The sequence below is a fragment of the Paramacrobiotus metropolitanus genome, unplaced genomic scaffold, assembly GCF_019649055.1.
Source record: "Paramacrobiotus metropolitanus isolate TYO unplaced genomic scaffold, Prichtersi_v1.0 Parri_scaffold0000036, whole genome shotgun sequence".
Taxonomy (NCBI): domain Eukaryota; kingdom Metazoa; phylum Tardigrada; class Eutardigrada; order Parachela; family Macrobiotidae; genus Paramacrobiotus; species Paramacrobiotus metropolitanus.
Window position 1 is genome coordinate 680391 of NW_026570256.1, and position 24480 is coordinate 704870.

Below are 24480 nucleotides of genomic sequence, written 5' to 3' on the forward strand. Positions count from 1 at the left end.
AAAACTGCATTTACGCAAACCGTAGCTTAATATTTATTGATTTGTTTACTGTCAACGAGGTACCAGGATTTACTGGAATTGTTCACGGTTTAGCAAACAAGTTCCCGCACACTAAGCGTCCGCTTAGCCAAAGGCATTGTGTAGAGATCACCGGCATGTGGATACTGCTAATGCAGTTTTTTGTGTTGGAGTCTTGACGGATGCGATATTAGTATTCCCGTCATCCCGTGTATACAGCGGAAGTGCATTAACAGCGGTGATTATCGGTAGTTACAAAAACTGTGCCAGCATTTGCATCAGCTTCCGGAATAGTTCCCACCGGTAATGTATGAATTATTGTCAGGTTTACCTCATTTTTTTATGAGCCACACGGGAAGGTGGAAGTAACGACACACCGGCCGGCAGGCAAACGTACTCGCAGAGAATACATTAGAAAGTAGGTTGCGTCATCAACGTTGCAATGCCTCCAGCTTCCAGCAAGCGTTGGCAATCGAGCCACTTGAATGGATCAGCACCCATCGCAGTGCTGAACTATGTGTCGGCCTGTACAAGTACGCCTTGGATGTTGTGCAGTAAGTACTCTGTACATCATTCTTAATCGGTGTACGTCAACACACGGGTTTGAACCGCTTAATATTAACAGAAATCAGCGGATTAATCATGTTCAGTTGGTCGATACTGGTCATTACTCGATATCAAATGCACAAAACTGATGAAATACTTTGCATGCGAAAAACAGAAAAAATACGGATCATGGCACATATGCTGATCCAAATTCAGAAAAGTTTCGTTTTTAAAAAAATCAAAATGCTACTACAGTATGCTTGAAAAATGATTGTGTCATCAATGGTCAATGTTACATGATCAAACAAGAGTTAAAAAGTGAAAGCAGTAACTTTACAGAGTACTACACATTTTTACATTGGACAAACGTCTAGTACCGACCGAAAGCGCTCGGCCGGTGCTAGACGCGGGCAAGCAAAATAAGCGCGCGATACACACTTCCAGGAACCAATGCTTTCGCAAATGCGGTTGATTTTGCTGCTGGCGAATCCAGACGGAACGAAGGTCATCCAGGGTAGGCCATTAAGAAGCAGCGGATTCCTGTAAACCGCCACCACTACACTAGCTGGTTGCTAGGATGTTTAATTCCGATGACTACAGTCGCGTTCTGCAGTAGTACTACAGCAGTTCGGTGATATTAGTTGAATAAATTATAGGTTAAGCGGAAGCCGTGCAAGAGCTCATGTGGACGGTCGCAACGGCACCGGCGACGCCCACAGGTTGTTATATTGTAATTGCGCATCCTCGGCCAACTTTGATACACGGCTCGGAGGTGTCAGGCGCGAACGAGCTCAACAGGAACTCTTGATACGCAGCAATGACATCCTGTATAATGATGTGGTACGCTATCGATACACCGACAACCGCCGTGTGAACCAGAGCCAGGCCCGCAAAAGCGCATTTGGTAGCTCTGCTGTTTCCGATCCCGAAAACAGATTCCATAAACATGAAAACGAATGGAGAAAAAATGGCCGTCACAGCTTCGCTGGAACCAGCCAGCGGCGCCGGTCGGCTGCTCCATCCTGTTATGCTGGCACGCGGACAGTATCCCAACTGCGTCATATCGATACCTAAAATTGAAGTCAAGCAGCATTTGACCACTTGGGCAACTTTATAATAAATGAGAAAGCAACTGGCAGCTACTCGTTTGTGATGACATCCGAGACATGAAGAGCCCTGAATCTCAAGCAACTTTCCGATACCGACCATGCTTGTAGCAGTGGTTAATTAAATATATGCCAAGGAACATGTAAGTTATTTTAGAGGAGTAATGTGTATACTTCTATTAGTTCTTTATGTACAGTTTAGCGGGTACAGGCTGAGTCACCGTACAGCTATTGAACGGTCAACATTCTTACCGCACTGTAGAGAGAAGCACCACTTCCGCATGAAAACTTCCTGCTGGTCGGATGCGTTGAAATAGTTATTCAGCTGTCGCTCATCGGTGGCGTTGAGCAGCGCTTCGGACGGTTGGTAACGGAGACCTTTCCATTGGGTTGAAATTATTCCGCCGGCAAATGCGATCGACGCGTTCTCGTTAGGTACACCTTTAAGCCAAAACTGATTATTGGAAAGTTTTTTCTTGGCGTGAAAAGAAACATTTAAGTACATGTAGTGGCATTCGGCGATGGGCTCGCAGAGTGAGAAGTTAAAGTACTGTTCTTCGTACACGCGTAAATTTAAGTAAATTAGAAAAAAGCTTTAAAGATACTAATCCTGTTGGTGCACTCACAATGTCTCGCGAATGGACCAATTCCCGATGAGGACGCACCGAACAGACTGACGGGCACAAAAATATACAGAGTGAAGTAAAGCAAAAAGAACAGAGTGATGATACGACAGCGTCTATCTAATTCCGTTCTGGGTTCATTGTCATGGTCAGCCCGTATCCATTCGAAAAATATATCCACAGGAACCAACATCCAGTCCAACCATCTGCACCACAACCTATTCACAGAGTGCAAAAGTTTGGACAAAGTCTTTCTCTTTTCTCGCATTATTGGTTTACGCGGCGCACAATATGGAGCGGCTGTTAGGGTGCGCGACAGCATTTCAGCGCTCGGGAACGATAGCACCGCTACTTTTGTTTCGGACACGGGGAATCCGACTGTCATGGAATGGAATGTACGCCGGTTGACGTTCAAAAAATTCGATGCTGTCCGCCGATTTCTGATCCTGGTTTTCTTTACAACATGTTACCACTAAATATTCCGTTTATTCACAATCGTTCAGTCTGCCCGTATAATCATGCCAACCGATATGGGATGCAAACAACGAGGTAGAGCGGTTGCACAAACATTAATTACTGAATGTCAACAAAGTGCACAACGCTAGCGACAAGTGAGATAAATAGATAGTACTTGTAACTATTTTTCCCAATGAGAACTGTATGAACAACTGTTCCATGTTCTCCTTTTCTGATCAGGACTTCGGTCTCCGACAGCCTGCTACCTTCACAAACACGTCAAATTCATTTGACAGTTGTGAGAACCTACAGAGCAATTAGTGAGTCAAATATTCTTAGAAAAAATATCTCGCATTAAAAAGAAAAATTTGTCCAATTAATAAATGTTTGAAAGCAACAGTTACGTGTTGGCGGTGTTGCTAAAAGAGTGTGTTGAACTATTTACTGTAAACAACGAATGTCAATAAAAATAACGATTTAAATAGTATTGTAAATATGCCGACATTCAGTCTAGAGTAGACAATATTAGACACAGTAATTTATTCCCGGTTCACTGGATCTAGCCGTCAGCTTCGCTTTAAATGCATCTTCGTAAACCAATACTTCGAATGCTGCCTTATATGGGCTCCCCTTATATTACTCTCCCTTATCTGGGCTCCCGAGCAATATGAGCAACCCTCTACATGGGCGGTTACGTTATTACTCACACTTTTGCAGCTGTTATCAGTGTTATGCCTGACTGAAAATTTTATTTATTCAAAATACTTATTTTGCCGGTACTTTTGTAGCATTTAGTTTGTTTCAAAGTGCTCAGGTTGCATCAACGACAGATTCAAAATCTTCCTAAAATTCAAAATCTTTCAAAATCTTTCTAAATTCAAAATCTTTCTAAACGTCGCCCGCTTAAATGCACTAAGAACCCCATGAAAAAATAATATGATATGAAATTTCGGCATTTTTCAGTTTGTTCATTGGCAAATCCGGTTGAAATTAATGGAAAATACTATATATAGATAACATATATAAATATAATTTGGATGTGAAATTTCGGAATTCTTTGGTGTGCTGACTAGTAAATCCGGTTGAAAGAAGCAGAAAAGGGTTCTGCTATAAATCCGACAAATTTAATTTGACGGGTATGGCTAACTAGCCGGGAGCCCAGATAAGGGAGAGTAATATAAGGGGAGCCCATATAAGGCAGCATTCGAAGTATCGATTCAGTTTCGAGAACACTACTATTCGGCTATTTTAAGCACACATTATTCAGGTATTTTTCTCATACGCAACAGAAGTGGGAGTTTCCATCTTAAATATTTGCATTAAGCCATATATTCACTTTTGCGCGATTCACTAACCCCGTGCACATATTCCAACACCGCATTGCTACCAATATGTACACAATCTGCCATGTTTGACACACAAGACGATGGGGTTTGGCGCAAATGGACTCGAACGGAACTCTTCATAGACAGCGATGACATCGCGTATAATGACGAAATACGCTACTGAAACACCGATAACCGCCATGTGAATGATGACCAGAACAGCAAAAGCGCATTTCCGAGCCCTGCTGTCACCGCTGACAATCACTTCCACACACATAAGAATAAAGGGCGAAAATATAGCCGCAACCGCTTCGTTGCCATTCGCCAGCGGAGCCGGTCGGCTGCTCCATGCTGTTATATTGGAACGCGGACAGAATCCCAGCTGCAACATATCGATACCTGCAATAAAGCCCAAACAACAGCATAACACGACAAGGATACGAAAAGCTACTGCAAATATGAGCAACAGTACACTGTATAACGATCTCACCGCATTTCATAGGGAAACAATACTTCCGCATGAAAACATCCTGCGGATCCGATGCGTTAAAGCAGTTATTCAAGTGTCGCTCTTCGGTCACGTTCAGCAGCGCTGTGGACGGCTGGTAGTTGTGGCCATTCCATTCGGTGGATATTGTGCCGCCGCCGAAGGTGATTAGTCCGTTCGCATCTGGCTGACCTTTTTTTTAAAAACAAAGCAGCAACATTTCTTTCTAGCGCAGAGCAGGTTCGCATTGTTCAAATAAACGGTGATTAACATTTAACATTAACATCAGAAGCTAGTACACAGAGTTGGTATACGTAAAATGACTTGCAAAGTGTGCACTGGACGTACGACAGTGCTCGCACTTAAATATAAATACGTAATGCAGTTGCCATTCTTAACTTACTACTGTATATAAAGATTTACCCAACAGAAATAAAACTGGATATGCTTATTCTCAACGATCTCACAGTAGATCAAAATGCAGGTTACTGAAAAATTAAATTTAATGTAAAACCTTTAGAAAACCCCCTCCAGACACGCCAGATTTTCTTGATATACTCACAGTTATTCCCGCGTTCCCGGAGATTCAGTGAGGTCGCACCAAATAGAGACATAGGCACCCCAAGAAACACAAATAGGTAAAAGAGACAGCATAGCCACATGTTACGCCATTGCTTAGTCGACACCGTTTCGGATTCGTCTTCACGGGAGTCCCTTCCCTTTATGCAATCATACCATATGTCCACAGGAACCAGCAAACGGTCCAGCCATCTATATCCGCATCTTTTTACAGATCGCACAACTTTGGAAAAAGTCTTCTTTTTGGCTTGCGTCTGTGATGTACAAAGGGCACCAGGTGGCAGGATTGCGTGGGTGCGTGGTGGCGCTCCAGTGTTTGATGGTTGCACCATCGCTGCGTTGCTATCGGACACTGGAAATCTGGCTTGCATGATTGAAGCTGTGCGTCGGTTCACGTTTCACAGAAATTCTAAATATTGTCTGTCCTTTCGATTTGTAATCTGGCGATTCTTAGGCAAGTTTCCAGTACTCACATCCGACCAGTCTACTGAGTCTACAGTCTACACGTCAGTTGCGTAAACATAAGACACGCAAATATCTATACGGAAAGAACAGTTTCATTAAGGGAAGTGGGCCGGTACATGGTACCAAATTCGTGTACATGCACGAAAACTTACACATTCGCGCACTCCAAAACACATTTTTGTTTCGGTTTATGCCATTCTGTAGCCAGAAGATTTGTTTACACTGGTGTGAAAACCGTTTGTGCGCGCAACATCCGGTTCGGGACTTATTACTGTTAGAAAATTCCAAAAAGTTTAAATGCATTCCGGTGTACCAAAAGTCTCGTTATGGACGGATCTCCTTCAAATTTTGCACGTAAATGCACATAACCATGAAGATCGTTTTTACACCGATCCACTGTTCTAGCATGTTTTTCAAATTTTAAAATGAATTTCAAAAATTTTAAAATTCATTTTAAAATTTAAAAAAAATCACGGAAGTCTGGATCGGTGTAAAAACGATCGTCTTGGTTATGTGCATTTACGTGCAAAATTTGAAGGAGATCGGTCCATAATGAGACTTTTGGTACACCTGAATGCATTTGAACTTTTTGGAATTTTCTTACAGCCATAACTCCCGAACCGGATGTTGCGCGCACAAACGGTTTTCACACCAGTGTAAACAAATCTTCTGGCTACAGAATGTCATAAACCGAAATAAAAATGTGTTTGGGAGTGCGCGAAAGTGTAAGTTTTCGTGCATATACTCGAATTTGGTACCATGTACCGGCCCACTTCCCTTAAACCAGGCAGGTGGCAGCATTGAGATCAGTTATTACTCTTGTATGAAAAAAATTTCACCTTCATGGCTTATTCATAACTTACTCCAGCGCGTGGAAAACGGTTCGCAGTACAATCATCCTACACTGCGCATTCAGTCTCGTTTTTTATCGACGCTTCCACGAGTACCGGTAGTTCTGCTGTCATCTGGCAAATATTTCTACGAGCAGTGCCCGTTCGCGCGCAAAATCAATACTTGTACTTTTCTCATTAAACATGTTAAGCATACTGTTTCGGGATTCTAACAAGCACACTCTCTGACTGAATGAACAACCGTTACTCTTCTCCTGTTCTCCTCAGCCCGCATAACCTACTCTGTAGTGGTTAATCTTCAGGTGCCTCGTCCGTTTTCGTCAGACCTCAAGACCAATAACAGATGATGAAAAGCCGACGAACGCTATGATAGCAGGAGAAAACCGGTTTCACCATTCTTCGCAGTGAAGACCAGCTTTTGCGCCACTTGTGTCGCACTGATTCTCACAATCAAGCGAGCGGTTTGTCTGCAGCGTTATACGTAGCTATTGGCAATACGTACGTACGCAAAATCAAGCGATGGAACTGTCAGTAAAATAGTATAGGTAACAGAAAAGTGCACTCGCCTTGCGCGGACACTGTATGATCGAATCGCAGCAGGAGTCCAATTTCCATGCCCTTTCTGATACCAAGCAGTGCCCGGATACGGATTTTCTCTTGGACCGTTTTGTCGCACGGGGTATGTCCCGGCGGACGGTTTGCCCTGATTACGGTTTTATGGAATGTATTTTTGTACCACGGACAGTTTGCTGGATGGTACAGAATAGTCGTTGCCGAACGGTTTTCCTTGAGTACACATAGTACACAATCTCTAACCAACATGTCCTCATGTCCCACACTCGCTTCTACCGTACACCCGGCAGTGAGGCTTCGTACAGTGGCCGGACTGGAGACATGCGATATCACTGCGGCGATAATGCCTCCCTGTATCCAAATGGTTAATACAAAAAAGAATTCTCAGCCTGCTCTGTTCTGAATAATCTCCCTTGAAAAGCGCTGGCCGTGCTGGTGGGAGCTTACAAAGTCTGACAATCACTTCTGGCCATTCTGACTAAAGAGATGCCGTTCTGGGGATGGCGGCAAATGCAAGCGGCGAAACATATGAGACGCATTTATGCCGTCGCATGCATATAATCGGCCAACCATTCGGCTACAGTTTTACATTCTGGCTGCTTAGAATTTACACTATTTGTAAAACAGTCAGACTTCAGAGCACACCTAAGTCCAGTGGCAGCGTCAAAGTTGAAAGTGATGTATTGCATATGTACAATACAGTAGCTCCGTATGCTGTGCAAGCTGCATCCACAATTGATTGCGTAAAGATACAGGTTCAAAGTGACAGCCACTGCACTACGAGTAGACACTCGTCGTAGCCCATGAATTTGTCTTTTTCGCAGTACCTTTGGTAACATCGTAACATAAGTAGAGTTATATTATATTTCTGTCTCTGCGTACCTAAGACATACTTCCAAACAATAATCTAAACCCATTATTTAGAGTAAATTAAATAATTTATTTACTATTCAAATGAAAAGTGTTCGCTAATTTCTGACGCTTTCACCTTATTATACTCGTAATTATGTACGCTGTAAACTTGCAAAACTTACGGTGCCTAAAATGTTTATAATACCGTTCAAGTGGATGTAGATGTACCTGCGATATCGCAGGTACATCTACATCCACTTGAACGGTATTATAATCATTTTATGCTCCTAGATAAAAAATCTAATTAGATAATTAGCTACCATCCGGTAAAATTGGTACGCACCAATTTTACCGAATGGTAGCTAATTATCTAATTAGATTTTTTATCTAGTTAGATAATTAGGCAGCATCCGGTAAAGTTGGTGCGATATTGCAGGTACTTGAACGGTATTATATTTATATTTTATCATCAGCACACTGATATCATGCACAGGTCATAATGTTGTTTGCAACAACAAAAAAGTAAAAAATCTGTCATCGCTTAATAATTAATCAGGTAGAATGTCCTCTGGACCGGCGCGTATGCATGTACCATGGTACATACGCGCAAATATGTATTACGTTGATATATATCAACGTAATACATATTTGCAGTTTGCACTTATATACAGTACTGTCTGGATAATAATACTTAATAATAATACTATTATGTTATCCCTTGTATCAGCATTCAACGATTTTACCAGAGTACATAGGTTGTTGTTTTGATCTAAACGTTAACTTATTCGTTAGGATGCTGGCACTCCCAAAATAATAACAACGTAGGCTGTAGGGCATTATTTGTTGGATGCTCTATATTATAAGTTTTCCGAAATCAAGTATTTATCCTTGACGATATTGCGCAAAGTGCTCTGTTCGGCCCAAATATAAACAGGCGGGATAATTTGCTGAACCTTTCAACCTCGTAACAAACAATTAGTACGTAGGTAAACCGATATAATTATATTACTTTCTAAAATTAAATTAATTTTATATTGCTGGCTATTAAGTTTACAATGGACGCCACTAATGTGGTTACATCGATAGCCGATAGCGCTATCGGCTGTCGGTGTGTAAAACACATTATGGCGTCCACTCTTTTGTTCATTAGTCATGCAGCTTCATACATCCATTATAAATCAACAATACTACTACTGTACACGCTGCCATTTTAAGATTTTAGGATAATTCATAAACAAAGTAGTATTAAGATTTAAGGATGTCTCATAAACATGCAGCATACCAAACTAGCTTTGTCATATAAACCAAACCATGGGCACGATTTCCTAATGCAAGACAGTATATAGAAGTGCATGTTCTTGTAGTGATTTCTAGATAATCTGTTGTGGAATGATTGTCTTATTGTTATCTTTTCCTGTTGTATCATCTTTATCTATTAATGCGCTATGATGTGTACTTTAATATATAATAATCGCGTGAGCCTTACAAAATGAAGTGGTGACGGTGTGAATTGGGATTCTCATACATGTACATATTCGTTCATTTTATGCGAGTACGAGCATACAGTATAATTTTGTGTAGCGGGCTGTTTTTATGGGTTCACTCTTGCTTCATGTCCAGTAATAACAAAGGCATTTTGTCGTATATGTAATATACGTCGTAGTTACTAATAATACGTGTTTCGAGGATCTTCCTATACTATCAATTTCTGAATTTTTTAAGTACGGATAGTATTCACAGAAAACCTTAATAATGTTATTCTCTCAGTTAATTTAAAAAAGTGCTTACATGCAAATGATGTAACAATAATATGCACGGACAGACAATTACGACTTTGTAAGTACAATAAAGTACTTATTACAGTAATTAATTGCTTACATATGCAAGCCTTCGTTTACATATGCTGCGGATGATGCAGGTGTCTTTCAGTAGTCGTACCCAATTTTTATACAGTTTGCAGGTTGGTTGGCGCATTGTTTATCGTTATCCTGTCATCGTTGTAATATGTGGAAGTATACAAACTGCATACAATAAAGAATTAATTCGTTATCGGCTTGATTTGGATATGTATGAATGATTATTAATTCATTAGGCTAATTATACACATAGGAATGAAGAACAGTTGGTGGAGACAAGCATCGTATCAGTAGAACGGTCAAAAGCTAGACACAATTAATAACAGCGGCATAATGCAGAGAAATATGAAACACGTAAGCACAATGTGTGTGAAGTAGCGAAGTGCAGCTTGTACAATGGAGAGGAAACCGGTATTATCCAGCACACACAATCGCCCATTGAAAAACCCGAGCAGACATACCAGCACACAGAGAAAGATAGAAAGAGGAGACAGCTCGTGGACACAACAACCACCGCTCGATTGACAAGCACAGTGTTGTCTTTCATCAAAAAGATCGGGAACAAATAATTGTGCCGTTCATCGCTTTGTTTAGTAAAACAAATTTCTGCTCATTTCAGTTCCCGTTGCCCAGCCCATTTTTTGCTTTTTTTACAAACGGCAAATCAGGGAAAAATCGGAAAAGAGGAAAAAAAGCACAATTTTTTCTCTAGATTTTTTTGGAGAAATTTGGTATAAAAATCTAATGAAAAAAAGGTAGAAGGCCTCGAGAACCAAGCCGTGCTTGACAAAAAACCAAAGAAAACAAGGAAATCAATTTTTTTGTGGCGAGGAACATATGATTAACGCTGTCAAGGCAAGCTGGATACAAAGCGACGCAACCGGCACAAATTAGAAAATTCCCGGTTTCTTGTTTTCTCTACATAAAAAAGAACACCACAAAGCGCGGACTGGGAACGAAAACTGTTTTTTTCTATATAATTACGATTTTTTACAAACACACACGTGCTCCGCATAAACCAAGATGCGCGCCGTAATCGGGCCATTATCACGCATAAAATCGACCAAAAAAATCGCGCGCCGAATAAAACAAAAACCAAGCCAGTGTGTGCAGCAAATACTCGTCCGTCTTGTTGTTTTTTCCGCATTTTTCTTCTCGACAATTAGCCAGAAAAAAGGGGTATACAAGCGCGACAAAAAAAGAGGGAAACCGGATGAAAATTGAAGGATAATCCAAATTAATTAATTAATTAGCCCATAATTAAAACAATCATATTATCATACGTGTACGAACCAAAAAGCGCCACGGATTAAGCATAAAATGGCTGCAATAATTTTCGGAGGAGGCGCGGCCGATCGCCGCGCGGCGCTGTGTTGATGCGGGCGACGGCGGCAGCATATTAAAAAGACCAAAAGGATGAATTCTATTTACGAGAGAGAAAGAGAAGAGACACGTTGACAGAATGGGGCGCGTGCGCGTGTTGTGTGTGTGTGAATCGCAAAAACACTGGGGATTTTTTCTTCAAAAGAAACAAAAAAAAAACAGAAGAAAACGCCGGTGGATCCCGCCCGCCCGTGGGTGGGGGACGTGGCCGGCGGTGTCTTAGCGGCTGGTCATCATGGTGACGAATTCCTCATAATTAACCTGCCCGTCCCCGTCAATGTCCGCCTCGCGGATCATCTCGTCCACCTCCTCGTCCGTCAGCTTCTCGCCCAGATTGGTCATGACGTGTCGTAGCTCGGCGGCCGAGATGAAGCCGTTGCCGTCCTTGTCGAAGACGCGGAACGCTTCCCGGATCTCCTCTTCACTATCCGTGTCCTTCATCTTCCGCGCCATCATGGTAAGGAATTCAGGGAAGTCGATGGTTCCGTTACCTGTGAAAACACAGCATTGCATTAATTACCAGGAAACTTTTCGCAATATTAACAAAATATGGACGATATTTCAATAAGTACTCCACGAGCACCGAATTTACAAGAACCTTTTCGCCAATTATTTTCAACAAAAATTATTATATTAAATTATATATCTTCCTGGACTCATTTCAACAAGATCCATTCATGGCCGCACAAGTAAAAAAGCTCTATCACTAATAACTAAATTTTCAAAAATATATTTATGAATAATTTTTTTCTTCCTGTTCTGAGATGTCTGAGAATATTTAGACGAAAACCATTACAAAAACATATTTGAATAATTAACTACAAGAAAGATTATAATTGTGGAAGAGATACTATGCATAATTTTTTATCAACGTTCTGGATACTGTACTTTAATAATATTATTGGCAATTAATTATTAATTAATTATTGGTAACTCGATTAAATATTTGAACGATGCTGCCAATCCTTCAAGTACGCGACCCGTCTTTTCCAAATTTACGGGCGGTTTTTATCCCCTCGTTGTCGGCCGGGATACCGACCGTATACCACGCCACACTCCCTTAACATCACCCATTAAACAGTCAAATTACTCAGCCATTAATCACCCTCTGTTTCCCATTTACGGTACCGCCATCCAATCACAGGACAATTTCCACGAACCCAACCGACCGCCGCTCATACGGCCTCCCTGACACACCAGCCCTGGCCCACCACGGTCGATAAACCTGCTCACGACACAGTGAAAAAGCCATCCCGCATTCCCACGGCTGCCAGCACACTATCATCCCTTTTTCTCCCTTCCCTGCACACATTGCCCAGGTATTATACATTACTGTGCAGCCCGATGCATACGCCGCTCGGCGAGATGTATTACGCGGACCACTTCAATCGCCCGGCTTTTGTACCGTGTTCCTATCATGCACACTCGTCAATTCCCCGCGTATAATACAATATACACAATTCACACCAATTGTACAATGGCACACCGATTATCAGGCGTTTTCCCGTCTCCAAAGGAAGAACTGATCATACAGAAAAATCGGTCTCATCCAACTATACCTACGAGCGCTGACGTGTTCCCGTTTTTGAGCGCGTTCCCTCCCAATAATTTTCAAGAGGGATCACGCAGCAAATAATTATATGGTCTTGACAACAAGTTTATTACATAGCGGTAAAAATGTGAGCAATTATGTGTACACACACGACAATTCCCGGGGTGATTCGAATCGGCTGTGAATCACTCGATTCCCAAGTACTCCAAGCGTAATTCTATGGAAATGCAGGAGTCATTGTTTACTCACTGTACGGCCTATACTGTTTCGTCAAGCGCATCATATTTCCGATTTTATTCACAATAAAACGAAATAAATTTCCATATTCACTGCACATTTTCTACCAAAAACAAACTAATTTTCGAGAGATTATTTTCATCATTTTCTGCTAGTTTTGTATGAACAGTTAGTAAATAAATATTTCACGATCCGCTCTATCAAGCAAAATATGAACCTGGTTAAAAATGAAAAATCTACAACGGATAAGCAAAACAATGTCAAAGAAAACCGCCCATAAATCCTGCAAAGACCTTCAGCCTGCTTATTGGCCCAATTCATCCTGACACGACCGTTCAGCCGTCTGCGCCAGCGTTTACGGCATCTCCCTGCATCCCGATCTGACAGTCGTGTTACTGGCGTACACATCTACAGGCCGGCACTGTGTGACAGACAGCGGCAATATGTTCTTAGCTAATTTTTCGCATGGACAAATCCCTTCTCCCGCCTAATTAGCATAGACCATTTCCGTGGATAATGCCTGAGCCGCTCTCACTGTATGGCGGGCTCCATCATCCGGCCGCGTACTGCTCTCTACACCAACCATCTCTCTCCCACAGCAATGATAATGACACTGCACATCGAGGGTAATTTCTTCGTGAAACACTCGCTCAATTGACTCAGCGCATGCAGCAGCAGCAGTCGCAGCTGCCGCGGCGCGGAACATGGCTGACTTGTTCTCCATGTATATGTACTACTCCCATTGCGCGTCGAATGCCGATGACTCAACCCAACGGGAAACCCTCATCCCCAATATCCCTCCAGTGTCTGTGGCTGTTCTCTGCGCTATGCTGCTGCTGCGCTTGCCCAGACCGGATCCCGCCATGTATCCAACAACAGGCGCAGCACACACAGCATTTACTGCAGCCCCGGACTATTGCTCCACTCTATCATCATCATCATCGCATGACTATCGATCCACCATCGCGGCCCATTCATGCAGCAGTCCCCGTCCCAACGAACCCGGCGACGAGAAACTTCCCTTTCTCAACTTATCCTGCTCTCTATCGTCTTCAAAACCCCAAAAGACCAACAAAAACCTTTCGCAAAAAGAATTATAACCGCGAAGAAAATTTTTAATTAAAATAAAACTACACACCAACTGAATTATCCCTGTTCAACACCGTGAACTACACACGCCCGCTACAGGGAAAAACCGCATTCCCACCCCATCCGCTACAATTATACTTTAATTGGTTTAAAAATATGGTTTCCACAGAAATCGAAATAATAAAAATTAAAAAAAAAGAATCAGATGAATCATTAACGGGAGAAATTTTCACGAAGACTGTTTACGGGCTCTGAAGCGTCTGCCAGCTGGAAACCTTCAGTAAACCGGTTTAACGTCATCACCGACAATTTATCAACAAAAAAAAACGGAATAGTTTGACCGAAAAATTATTTATTAGCAGACAAAACTACACAAGTGGCAGAAACAATAAAACTCAACGAAAAACACCCGTGAAAACGCCCCCGGGCGCCGTAAACACGCTACCACACCTTACCGTCGGCATCCACCTCGTTTATCATGTCTTGGAGCTCGGCCTCGGTGGGATTCTGGCCCAGGGAGCGCATGACGGTGCCCAGCTCCTTGGTGGTGATCGTGCCGTCCCCGTCCTTATCGAATAAACTGAAGGCTTCCTTAAACTCGGCAATCTGCTCCTCCGTTAACTGATCGGCCATGGCTGAATAATATACGGAAAATCAGCGCTCACCCCACGGAAAAATCACAAAAATCAGAGAGAGAGAGGAATCCAAATCCCAACCACACAAGGATGATAAAGGGATACGCTCCAGACGGTCGGTATTCAGCCAATCACCTGGAAACCGATTTTCCTGTAAACCACGCAAAGACCTTGAGTGAAAGGTGTCTAAACGCGAATGTTACGATCGGTAACGAACCCCGCGTCTACGCCAGTATTCTCCTTATCATGGTCGCTGTGTGTGTCAAGCGAGAGAGAACAGTAATATACGCGATAACACCCGCACCGTGTGTAGATTACACGTGGAACGTCAATTATTTAGGAAAAAAGGTTAGCCTACAGATGTACCATCATATAACACACACACAGTCACTGTATTAACCGTGTTCAATGCCAGAAACCATTCGACAGAATCAATCACACAATTTCATCCATTCAAATATAACACAGCAGCAGCAGCACCAAGCAGCACGACAATCCAATATCCGTCTCAACCCCGTTTTATATGCGCTGCACGGCAGATATACAGCAGCGCGAGCGCACATCGTACAGCCTTTTCCGCTGCGAGCGCGCGTATCGATGCGTCTGCTGCACGTACCCAGCGTTGCGTACAGGGTTTATCAACACATCCGCTCTGTTTTCCATCCCAACATGCGCGAGCGGCGTCTCGGCGATCGGCAGCCCCGAACGACGGCTGCGGCGGTGGTACATTTTTCCTTAACCTTATTTTTTTGCCTCTCGCTCTCTCTTGGTCTCTTGACGACTGCGCGCGCCGTCAGCGACAACAGTCTTCAACGATGATCCCGGCCGTATACACCGGCCAATGTGGTGTGTGTGTCACTGTTCTGTGTGTAAGGCCAGCATGGTGGTGGTGTGTCTGTGACGTCAAAGTGCTTATTACAGCATCTGCCAAATAGGCCAGTGCGGAGACGACGACGGCATACGATTATTCAAAAAAAGTTAGCCACGGCCCCGGCTTATTAAACGATCGCTTCAACACTTCATAATTCACCAACACAATTACACAACATAGCGGCACAATCGTGGGAAATTACCGAAAATACTGCGCGAATTATCCAGATAATTCCCGTTAATTTGATTCCAGCCAATTTTTTAATAAAAACATTCACCTTTTCAAAAAATATGTTACGAAGTCTTGGTAATTTTTCGTAAGCATGAAAAATGCAGTACAAACAAAAATCAAAGGATGCCAATAACCTTTATAAAAAATGAAAAAAGAAGTTAGAAAAATGCGTAAAATCAAAAAAATATTAAGGCAGGAAAAATCAGGGTGAATCCTGTGTAAACTGGTTAACGCCCTCCTGTTGATAAATCAAGCGGAAGTTCTGTCAATAATCGCTAAAAAGACGGGAAAACAAGCAGCATAATCTTTCTTATTTTAGAAAAACACCCGACATCCTTCGATCACAAAAAAGCCACAATACATCCGAAAAAATTCACTTTAAAAAGCCATAATACACCAGAAAAATTCACTTAAGAAAGCCAAACTGCACTAGAAAAATTCCTTTCCTGTCAAAAAAACCTGCACTTCAATTAACCGGACCAGCAATGACAAACTCCTGCATCCCCCACTGCACAGCCGCTATGTAAGGCAATTTAACCGCACCTCGAGCACCATCATTCCCTGTAGCACCTACATTCCACCCCGCTCGCTCCCAGGTAAGCCCTAAGCAAACACCTCAATTATCCAGCCGGCCGTCCCGTCCCGCATCAGCCCAGCGCATACACACACGCATAGCACACAATAACCGCCGCTACCGATCACTTCCGCTGCTGCAGCAGCACAGCCCGCGCACAATGTGTACATAATTCATAATTCGTCCGCTCATTCTCTTCTCCCTCTCTCTTCCCTTCCCACCCCGGCACACCATTCCCGCGGATCCCTCGGTTGTGTGCGCCTGTTATGCACAGCCACGCAGGGACCGACTAACCCGATCGAAGCCACTGCACTGCCTGCCGGCCGCCACGGCGCCCCCACACACGCCTATTTAGTGGAACTGCACAAGTATCGCCGCTGCACTGCTGCAGTAAGGATACACTGTACGGGACCATTATACGTCGTCACTGTTTTCTGCTGCGCACAGGTCCGCAGCCTGTGCTCCAGCCGGGATTATTCCCCTTCGTCGAACACACGCCGCGTGTACCATCGAGATTTGTAATGGGACACCTGCATGGCGTTTTTCTCAGGCTGTTCTGTTTCCTTAATGCCGCTTTCAAATGTTTTTCTACCGCTTATATTCTCGTCGTGCTATTTTAAAACCAGAAGGAAGCGCAAGAAAATGCAGTAAAACGCAAACGAAATAAATCACGAGGAAAGTTGCGTCAAAGCCAAACTTCACAGAAAATTTTTCAAAAGCACACCAAACCATAGACAGAAATATTTAAAAATGACGTTAGCGTGAAAACATTAAAGTACTATCTATATATCTCTCCCGACTATTAAACGGCTGGAAAAACAAAAAAATGTAAAAACTGAAAAAGGAAATTAAGAGAACACTGATACAGTTCCTCATCCGCTTCACTAAAAATAAAAAAATGCACCTATCAATTTTTAAATTTAAATCATTTACAACCGAAAAAAATAAGACAACTGTTTCGCAAAAAAAACACAACAGAAAACCGGTACACACAGCAGCCGTGGCACAGATCTGCCCAGCGCAAAATACAACGGTGCGTATCGTGTTTTTCGCCCGTTTCCATCCGTAGCCGGCAAAATACAATATCGACGCCGCCGACGGTAGCCGGGGCGCGCAAATTACAAAACAGCCACTGTTGCTCGTATACGGATAGTAAATGGAGCAAATAAAAGACCACCAAAGACAACCGTGCGTCAATTGACTCAAGCGCGAAAACCGGATGATTTGACAAGATCAACAAACAGCCCCTAATTGCCGATATATGCCGCTCTTTCATCAACAACCTTCACCCTGTAACATTCTACCAGTACGAGCACAATTACACCGTTACACAATGATAGTCATATCAACATTAACGCGCCACTTAATCCGCATAATCATCCGGAAAATTACACGGTGAAATTTCTGACAAATTAGCAAACATCCGGGAAAACAGCGGTCCTACTTGCCCCTGATAACAACTCTTACACGATAACAAATTTTCACTGTGAAAAATGTTCAAATTTCTCCAAAAATTCCCACATTTCTTAGCCCTAGAAACATTCTCACAAAAAAAAATACCTTTTCGGTGTACAAAATCTTTTTAGCTACTAAATAACGAGCCAAAAAATCCGCTGTCACTTGAGAAAGATATCTTATATATAAAATATAAAATAATAACCAGCGAATAAAATACACCGACCATCGCGCTAGGTCGGCCCGCCAAAATGGAAACGAATTTGCAAAAGTGAAAGAAGTCTTTATGCCACATTATAAAAATAAAAACAGACCAAGAATTACGACTATTAAAAATTTCGATGATACGTTATATGTAATAATTCAACTAATGTTAACGGGAAACAATATAAGGCGCGCCAGTTCTTGGCATGTACAAAAATTTGTCTCTGTTATCTAGCAATATGTTAGCCAGTGCCATGATTGCTCTCCATCACGATCCCGTCCCAACTTGGAGCAACGGTCGAACATATTCCCCTCAATTCTTGACGAACCCTTCATTTCCCGTGTCAACACTCGCAACACGACGACGATGGCCCCCCGAAAAACGCACACAGCACAGCGAACACACACACACACAGTGGCAATTAAACACGCAAGCGCTTTAAAACTCTCAAGGCCAATTTCTTTGCCGCACATGCAAACACACACAGCCTACACTGCACGCCGAGGGACACGCGCATATAAAATCCCCTACGAAATTCATCAGGGCGCATTGTTAGGCCATGCGAAAAAATGATCGATTTCCGTTATGTATCGCGGGTAACAGAAGGAAAATTCATCCCCAACGTCAGGCCAGCATAAATCTACGTGTACTTCTCTACGGTATTCGTGTGCATTTTATTCAGCGTGCACGAGCTGTGCCGGCTGCCACAATGGAGGCAACCGGTGGGGCGAAAATGAATATGTACAAAGGCATTTTACACCCTATTCATTATCCAGCCGATTCACCATTTCACCGGCGGGGCCATTGTTGGCACGGGTGCACACCGCGTACCACCTGTGTGCGCGAACATGCCTTATCCATTTCTCACCAGGCCCATTTTTCTTTCCCGGCTAACAATACGGCATCTCATCAACACCAACCGGGTATAATGATCATCGCGCACCGGAATGAGAGAAATTCGATTTTTCCCTGACGTGCACAGTATTTTGCTTGACGCAGGCGGCAGTGTTGTCCGCATGGACCAAAACGTATCGATTTTCAAAACACCGGTTGTAACGACGCAGTTCAATCTCGAAATTGTTTTAATCAATTAATTTTCCCATTAAATTTTTCATTAGTAATAATTCAGCTGATGAAATCAACGTACAGTCGTTACGAAATTTTAAAAATGCACGGAATTTCCACTGCTGTGCGTTAACGTTAAATAAATAATTTTCAATTTTATACGGATCCAAAATTTTTACAACATTTATTTCAAAAGTTTTTCCGGGTATAAAAAAGTTTAAAATAAATTTTATTCTGCGGCGACCACAAACAAGCAGCAGTTTCCCGTGATTAAACTATATACAGTAAATAGGCATTACTGCAAGATAAATTTTTAGCCAGTCCACTACGAAAATTTCCAAATACAGTGCATACCTGCTACTTACTAGCAACACCGCGCTGCAATCTCCACCGATTGTGTCAGTGAATAAACGGATCACCCAGCTGTTTTCCCGCGATCCAATCAAACTACACACAGCACACCTGCAATCAGTCAAGAGAATTCCCACACCGATTATACGCACATACGGCAAAAACTCCCGAATCTCAACACAACAGCCAGGGCTTCTCGATTATACTACAATCGCACACAGTGGAGAGAGGAACGTTTTCCCAATAATACACTGCAAAATGCAACACGTAGTCGTAGCGCGCGCGATGCGAGAGAGATTCCCGAACCCAATCAGCAAACTAAACTGCTGCGCTGCCTGCACGCGTTTATTCTACCACACGCAATATACCGTCAGTGCATGAGAATCCCATCACATGGCCCTATTACATTCCCCCGCATATTGACCAATGTATTTTACTGCTCCATCGATCTTCCCCGGGAATACGACGCCGGGACTGTATAACCAACTCGCCCATCGATCGATGGTACATACTATATCAACTGCGCAATAAAACCATAGAAAAGTGTACAGGGATCCCGGTTTTCCTTCCTCAGTACGTACAACACACACCCAAGTGAATCGAGCGAGAGAATGGGCGCAATTGCTCCGACATGATATATGAATCGGTTCTTCCTGCGAATTAACCGACCGGCAACAGGCCCCACACCGAATACATATGGATAAACTGGCTACAGCAACTCGGCCCGCGCGCTGTGTACATTGGGGATGGCCATCATGTTACATCATGATCATCCCCCCATCGAGCGCGGGATAATATCGATGATCATCCCGGCGAATATACCGTATACACAGCCAGCAGTCCCGTCGACGACCGCGTGACTGTGCGTACTCCGCGTTACACACGCACATGTAATATCGACGCGCGGTGCTTTTAGGGAGGGAAAAAATTATTATACAGCCAACGCGCCCCGAACCACTCTCTCGGGTGAAAAACACTTAATTGCAAGGTAGACCGGATGTATCTTTCCATCCCCCGAATGTGTGTTACATAATGTATCCTTGTAGTACAAGATAAAAAAAATCAAATTAACATCATGGTCTCGCGGAATAAAATTCGAAAATTATTACAAACTGATTCAATCGTTCGAGCAACTTTACTACTTTTCCGAAACAGAAAAATTAAATTCACAGCCTAATAAACTAACAATGCAAGCAGATTTATAATTAAAACTTAAAACGCTTAACCTACATATGAAATTAGTATCGTGATCTTAAAAACTGACTCAGTAGAAAGCAAGTAGCAAAAAAGTACCCTTATTGTTAGCTTGTATGTGCATCCATATCTTTTCTTTTGGTTTCGCAATAATTACCGATTGCCCATTTTCATCTTTGGAGTAGCCAAACTAAATTCAGCTGTATTTCCCAGAAAAAAGTAAAGCAACTGGAAACATCAATTTCCGGTGAAAATTCAGCCGTACACACACACGGATAATTTCTCCCATCTGTACAGCTTCTATCATTCGACATTTACTTCTACAATGCATTTCTAAGATTGCTCCCGCTGTAAACCAGGAAGCAATAAAGTTCAGCAATACAGCTGACGATGCACAGCACACGCCAGTGGAATTTCCTGGACGCCCTGATTAAGCAGTATCTCAAATACTGTATACGCGCATTTAACGATAAAGCGCGTCTTTCCAAATTTATTTGCTATGCAGATGATGACTGCAAGAAACGTAATGATAACTGCAAGAAACTCGGTTATTTTTTGGAGAGAGAATCAAACCGTTGTTCGTCTACGACATTCGATTTCACATGTTCGACAACAATAATACCTATATTTTTTTAATTTTGATTGTATGTATGGTAATGCCAACAAAAGCGACATTTTCCAAATAAACTGTCAAGTGTTAAATTTCGATAAATTTTCGTGTAAAGTTGAAAGTTTAGTGCCGCAAAAACGCTACACAAGGACAAAACACACCGGCATGTGGCGCCATCAAAAGCGTTTGAAAAAAATTTACGGTATTTAAAAATTGACGGCAAAACGGCGAAAAGTGTAGATAATTAATACCATGCACATTAAGCGCCAACAGGTGCCACTAATCCCTTGTTTTTTCGCCAAAACTCCCGGACTTATTTCACACTGCAGGCTGCAGTTCCCAGACTGCAGTCGGCGCAAATAATACCATATTCGCACCACGAAAAATTTGTTGCTTATAACCGGAAGTCGCTCATGCACATCGTGTATGGAGTATAATGGCGCACATACACATATCGACGCCGGCAACGATATTATTCCGCCATACATATCGTCCATCATCAGTTATTGTGTATGTGTACATTATAATACGTCAGCATCACGAGATGTTGGACTTGACAGAAAACATCTTTTTATGTCGCAGTGCGGCAGCCATTTCCGCTTGTTATTAGCACACACACACACACACACACACTGCCCATTAAACCAGTCTCCTGCGCGACGGCAAATCCTCTGCCTTGTTTACATTAATGAAAAGAAAAATTCCCAACACTTCACTATCGCCCTATTTTATTTCCACGGCACAAACATCCTGCAAGTTTTCCAATAAACAATTTTCTCTCACATTCACAAAAATCTTGCGGCTATTATTTTTCAGATTATACACACTGAAGAAAAAATCCGTAAAAACATTTCGTACAAAAAAATTATAGAAACAGAATACACTCGCGATACTGATTGTGATATAGGTACTCGATTAAAAATTTTATTAAATCATTACGACATTTTCGGCACGGTCGCACGGTGGAGCGACCAATACCCGGAAAAAAACGCAGTTAATTAAAATTCTATGTTCAACCACCTGCAGCGTCCAGCATATATTACCATCGTCAACTGTACAATGTACACTGACTAAAAGTGCTAACTTTTTGCCACTGCTCATAAAAAACTCGGTAGAATAATTGCCGATAGTGGTCCCCGTAAGCCGGAAACGCAATATGATATTCCCAACTTTTCGACCATATTCTCCTGATCCAGCTCACTCCCCTGTTTTCCATCCGATCTCCCATAATTTATTTACCCACTTAATAGCCATGCAAACCCAGAACGTTCATGCGTTAAGAAACGCAGAAAATCCAATTAGCCACATGGCTACCGCTACAAAACGGGACCATTGCATCAGCTCCTTTCTGCCGCATCACATAATTACAAATTCAAATCCATCGATTTTCCCATACAGATTTTTGACATGGTGACTCGTAGAAAATGGCATTCCGTTTATTAAATCAATGAATTATAACTGTTAATTAGATCATACTCAACAGAAATTCCCCAACAATTTTTTATAATATGATTTTCCCATCGCAAACGTTAATAGTTAAAAAAGAGATTATACACAGAATCCAGTGAAGAAACAAAAAAAACATTTAAAAATTATCACTTTAAAATAACCTATTGTTATAATAAGGAAATAAAAATTCTCACTGATATTTTTATACGATTTTCCAATCCCAAGTGACACAGATTGAGTAAAGAAGCAAAGAGAAAATTATTATAAAAAGGTCATTATTTTAAAATTATTTTCAAATACAGTTACCAAATAGAAATATTAAGACATTAAATATCAAATTTAAGAAGTGGAAGTAAATATTACAATACCATGACAAGCTACTAACGCGCGAGCACTTCTACAATTTTTCCGTCTTTTACACTTTAATAAAGTGTCTAATGAAATAACTGCTAAATTCGTTATTGAAATCATCCCTATAATGGTTTGGCTTTTCCAACCACAAACTGCCAAACACACATTTTATTTTCACCCCATAACAATCAATGTTTCTCCACGGTTTCCCACCAAATCAATCCCGACTGGAAAAAACGGGAGCCGAAACGCCGCGCACAACAGCGTACACACTCAATCCAACCGACTACCGCGCGCGACAAGCATGGAGCAATTTGTCCATGTGTCCCCAGGGGACGGTCCAGCGGAGAGAGAGAGCGCACCGGTGAGGAGCGCAATAATCCGCCGTCCCCCACTTGCGGGAGGGAAGAGAACGCTATACTGCCGCGGGCGCCGCACTGCCCCAATCCCCCCCTCATCAAGCGGACATTTGCCAATCAATACCCTGGGACTAGGGAGAGGGAAGGGAGAGAGTCCAGACGGAGCGGGGGCTTATCTCTCTCTTTCCCTCACAAATCCCCACTATCAATTTTCCTATCCCTCCAAGAAAAGGCCGGGGTATAAGTCGGTAGAACGGAAATGCGCGCAGTGGCCCCCAGGGGCGGACGCCTGAACGACAAGCGGCGTCCCCGCAACATTCCCCTCCGATCCGCTAATCCCAGCGCCACAGATTAGTTGATACATACACAATCAGCCAGCTACCTATCGATTCTGCACCATAAATCGATTGTCCCGATATCCAGTTTTGATAAAACTTCGATTAAAAACATTTTCTACAGTGGATGATATCAAGCTACGCTGCTACAGCAAAATCGACAAAGTTCGCTGCTGGGTTTAGAAATCATCGTAACGATATAATGACCGTCCTATAGCGTTAATCCTACAGAAAAAAAATTAAAAAAATTTATTACAGTTAAAAACCCAAAGAATTGCCGGTGCTTCACAAAGTAAAAATAAAGCAGATGGAGTGATAAAGCATTAAATTATGTCCACGATTAAGATTTCAAGACAGCTAAGAACTTTCTGAACTGAAACCGAGTTTTCAAACTTTCTTAGTCCCTCTCTCGCCGAAAGAACCCCCGATCTATCACTAAAATTTGTTTTAGGATAATCTAGGAATATTGTTACTTTGATCACAATCCGAGATTAGATGAAATTCTGCTTAACTTTCTCGAGGAAAACGACGAACCCATCAAACCCTGATTTTCCAGTCAATTATTCACGCTTACGGCTTATTTTAATCTTCGTACCTTTCCTGTTTCGACCTCCGTACGCTGATCACCGCGGATCCCACCTGGAAGTAAAGACGCTCACAAGCTGGAAAAAATCAACGAAAAGTCGGGAAATGTGGAAGATAGCAGGAACAATTAATGGAGCTCACAACAAAATGGGATTTTTCTGAATTTTCTCCGCTGCGTTGTTACAAATCGCAAGGCTGCATTGCACAGTGCA

General features: G+C 42.4%; 1 protein-coding gene across 10 annotated transcripts; it reads right to left on the reverse strand.

The window, feature by feature from the left end:
• Positions 1 to 10845: 10845 nt before the first annotated feature.
• On the reverse strand, positions 10846 to 24465 carry LOC129589709 (calmodulin). 10 transcript variants are annotated; one of them, XM_055484554.1, is made up of 4 exons: positions 24279 to 24465; positions 19400 to 19481; positions 14454 to 14768; positions 10846 to 11611 (listed from the first exon to the last, which is right to left on the reverse strand). In XM_055484554.1, exons 3-4 carry the CDS (start codon positions 14629 to 14631, stop codon positions 11340 to 11342), a joined length of 450 nt encoding a protein of 149 aa, XP_055340529.1. In that variant the 5' UTR covers positions 14632 to 14768; positions 19400 to 19481; positions 24279 to 24465; the 3' UTR covers positions 10846 to 11339. The 10 variants fall into 10 exon arrangements, with proteins under 10 accessions (XP_055340529.1, XP_055340525.1, XP_055340528.1 ...); XM_055484550.1 differs by having other exon boundaries at positions 14454 to 14784; XM_055484553.1 differs by having other exon boundaries at positions 14454 to 14784; positions 19389 to 19481.
• Positions 24466 to 24480: the final 15 nt, after the last annotated feature.

Excerpts from the sequence above, each read along its gene's own strand:
- LOC129589709 (XM_055484556.1), bottom strand. The coding sequence starts at position 14,631 with ATGGCCGATCAGTTAACGGAGGAGCAGATTGCCGAGTTTAAGGAAGCC. Across the intron at positions 11,612-14,453 it reads AAACGAGGTGGATGCCGACG|GTAACGGAACCATCGACTTC; the intron begins GTAAGGTGTGGT and ends GTGTTTTCACAG.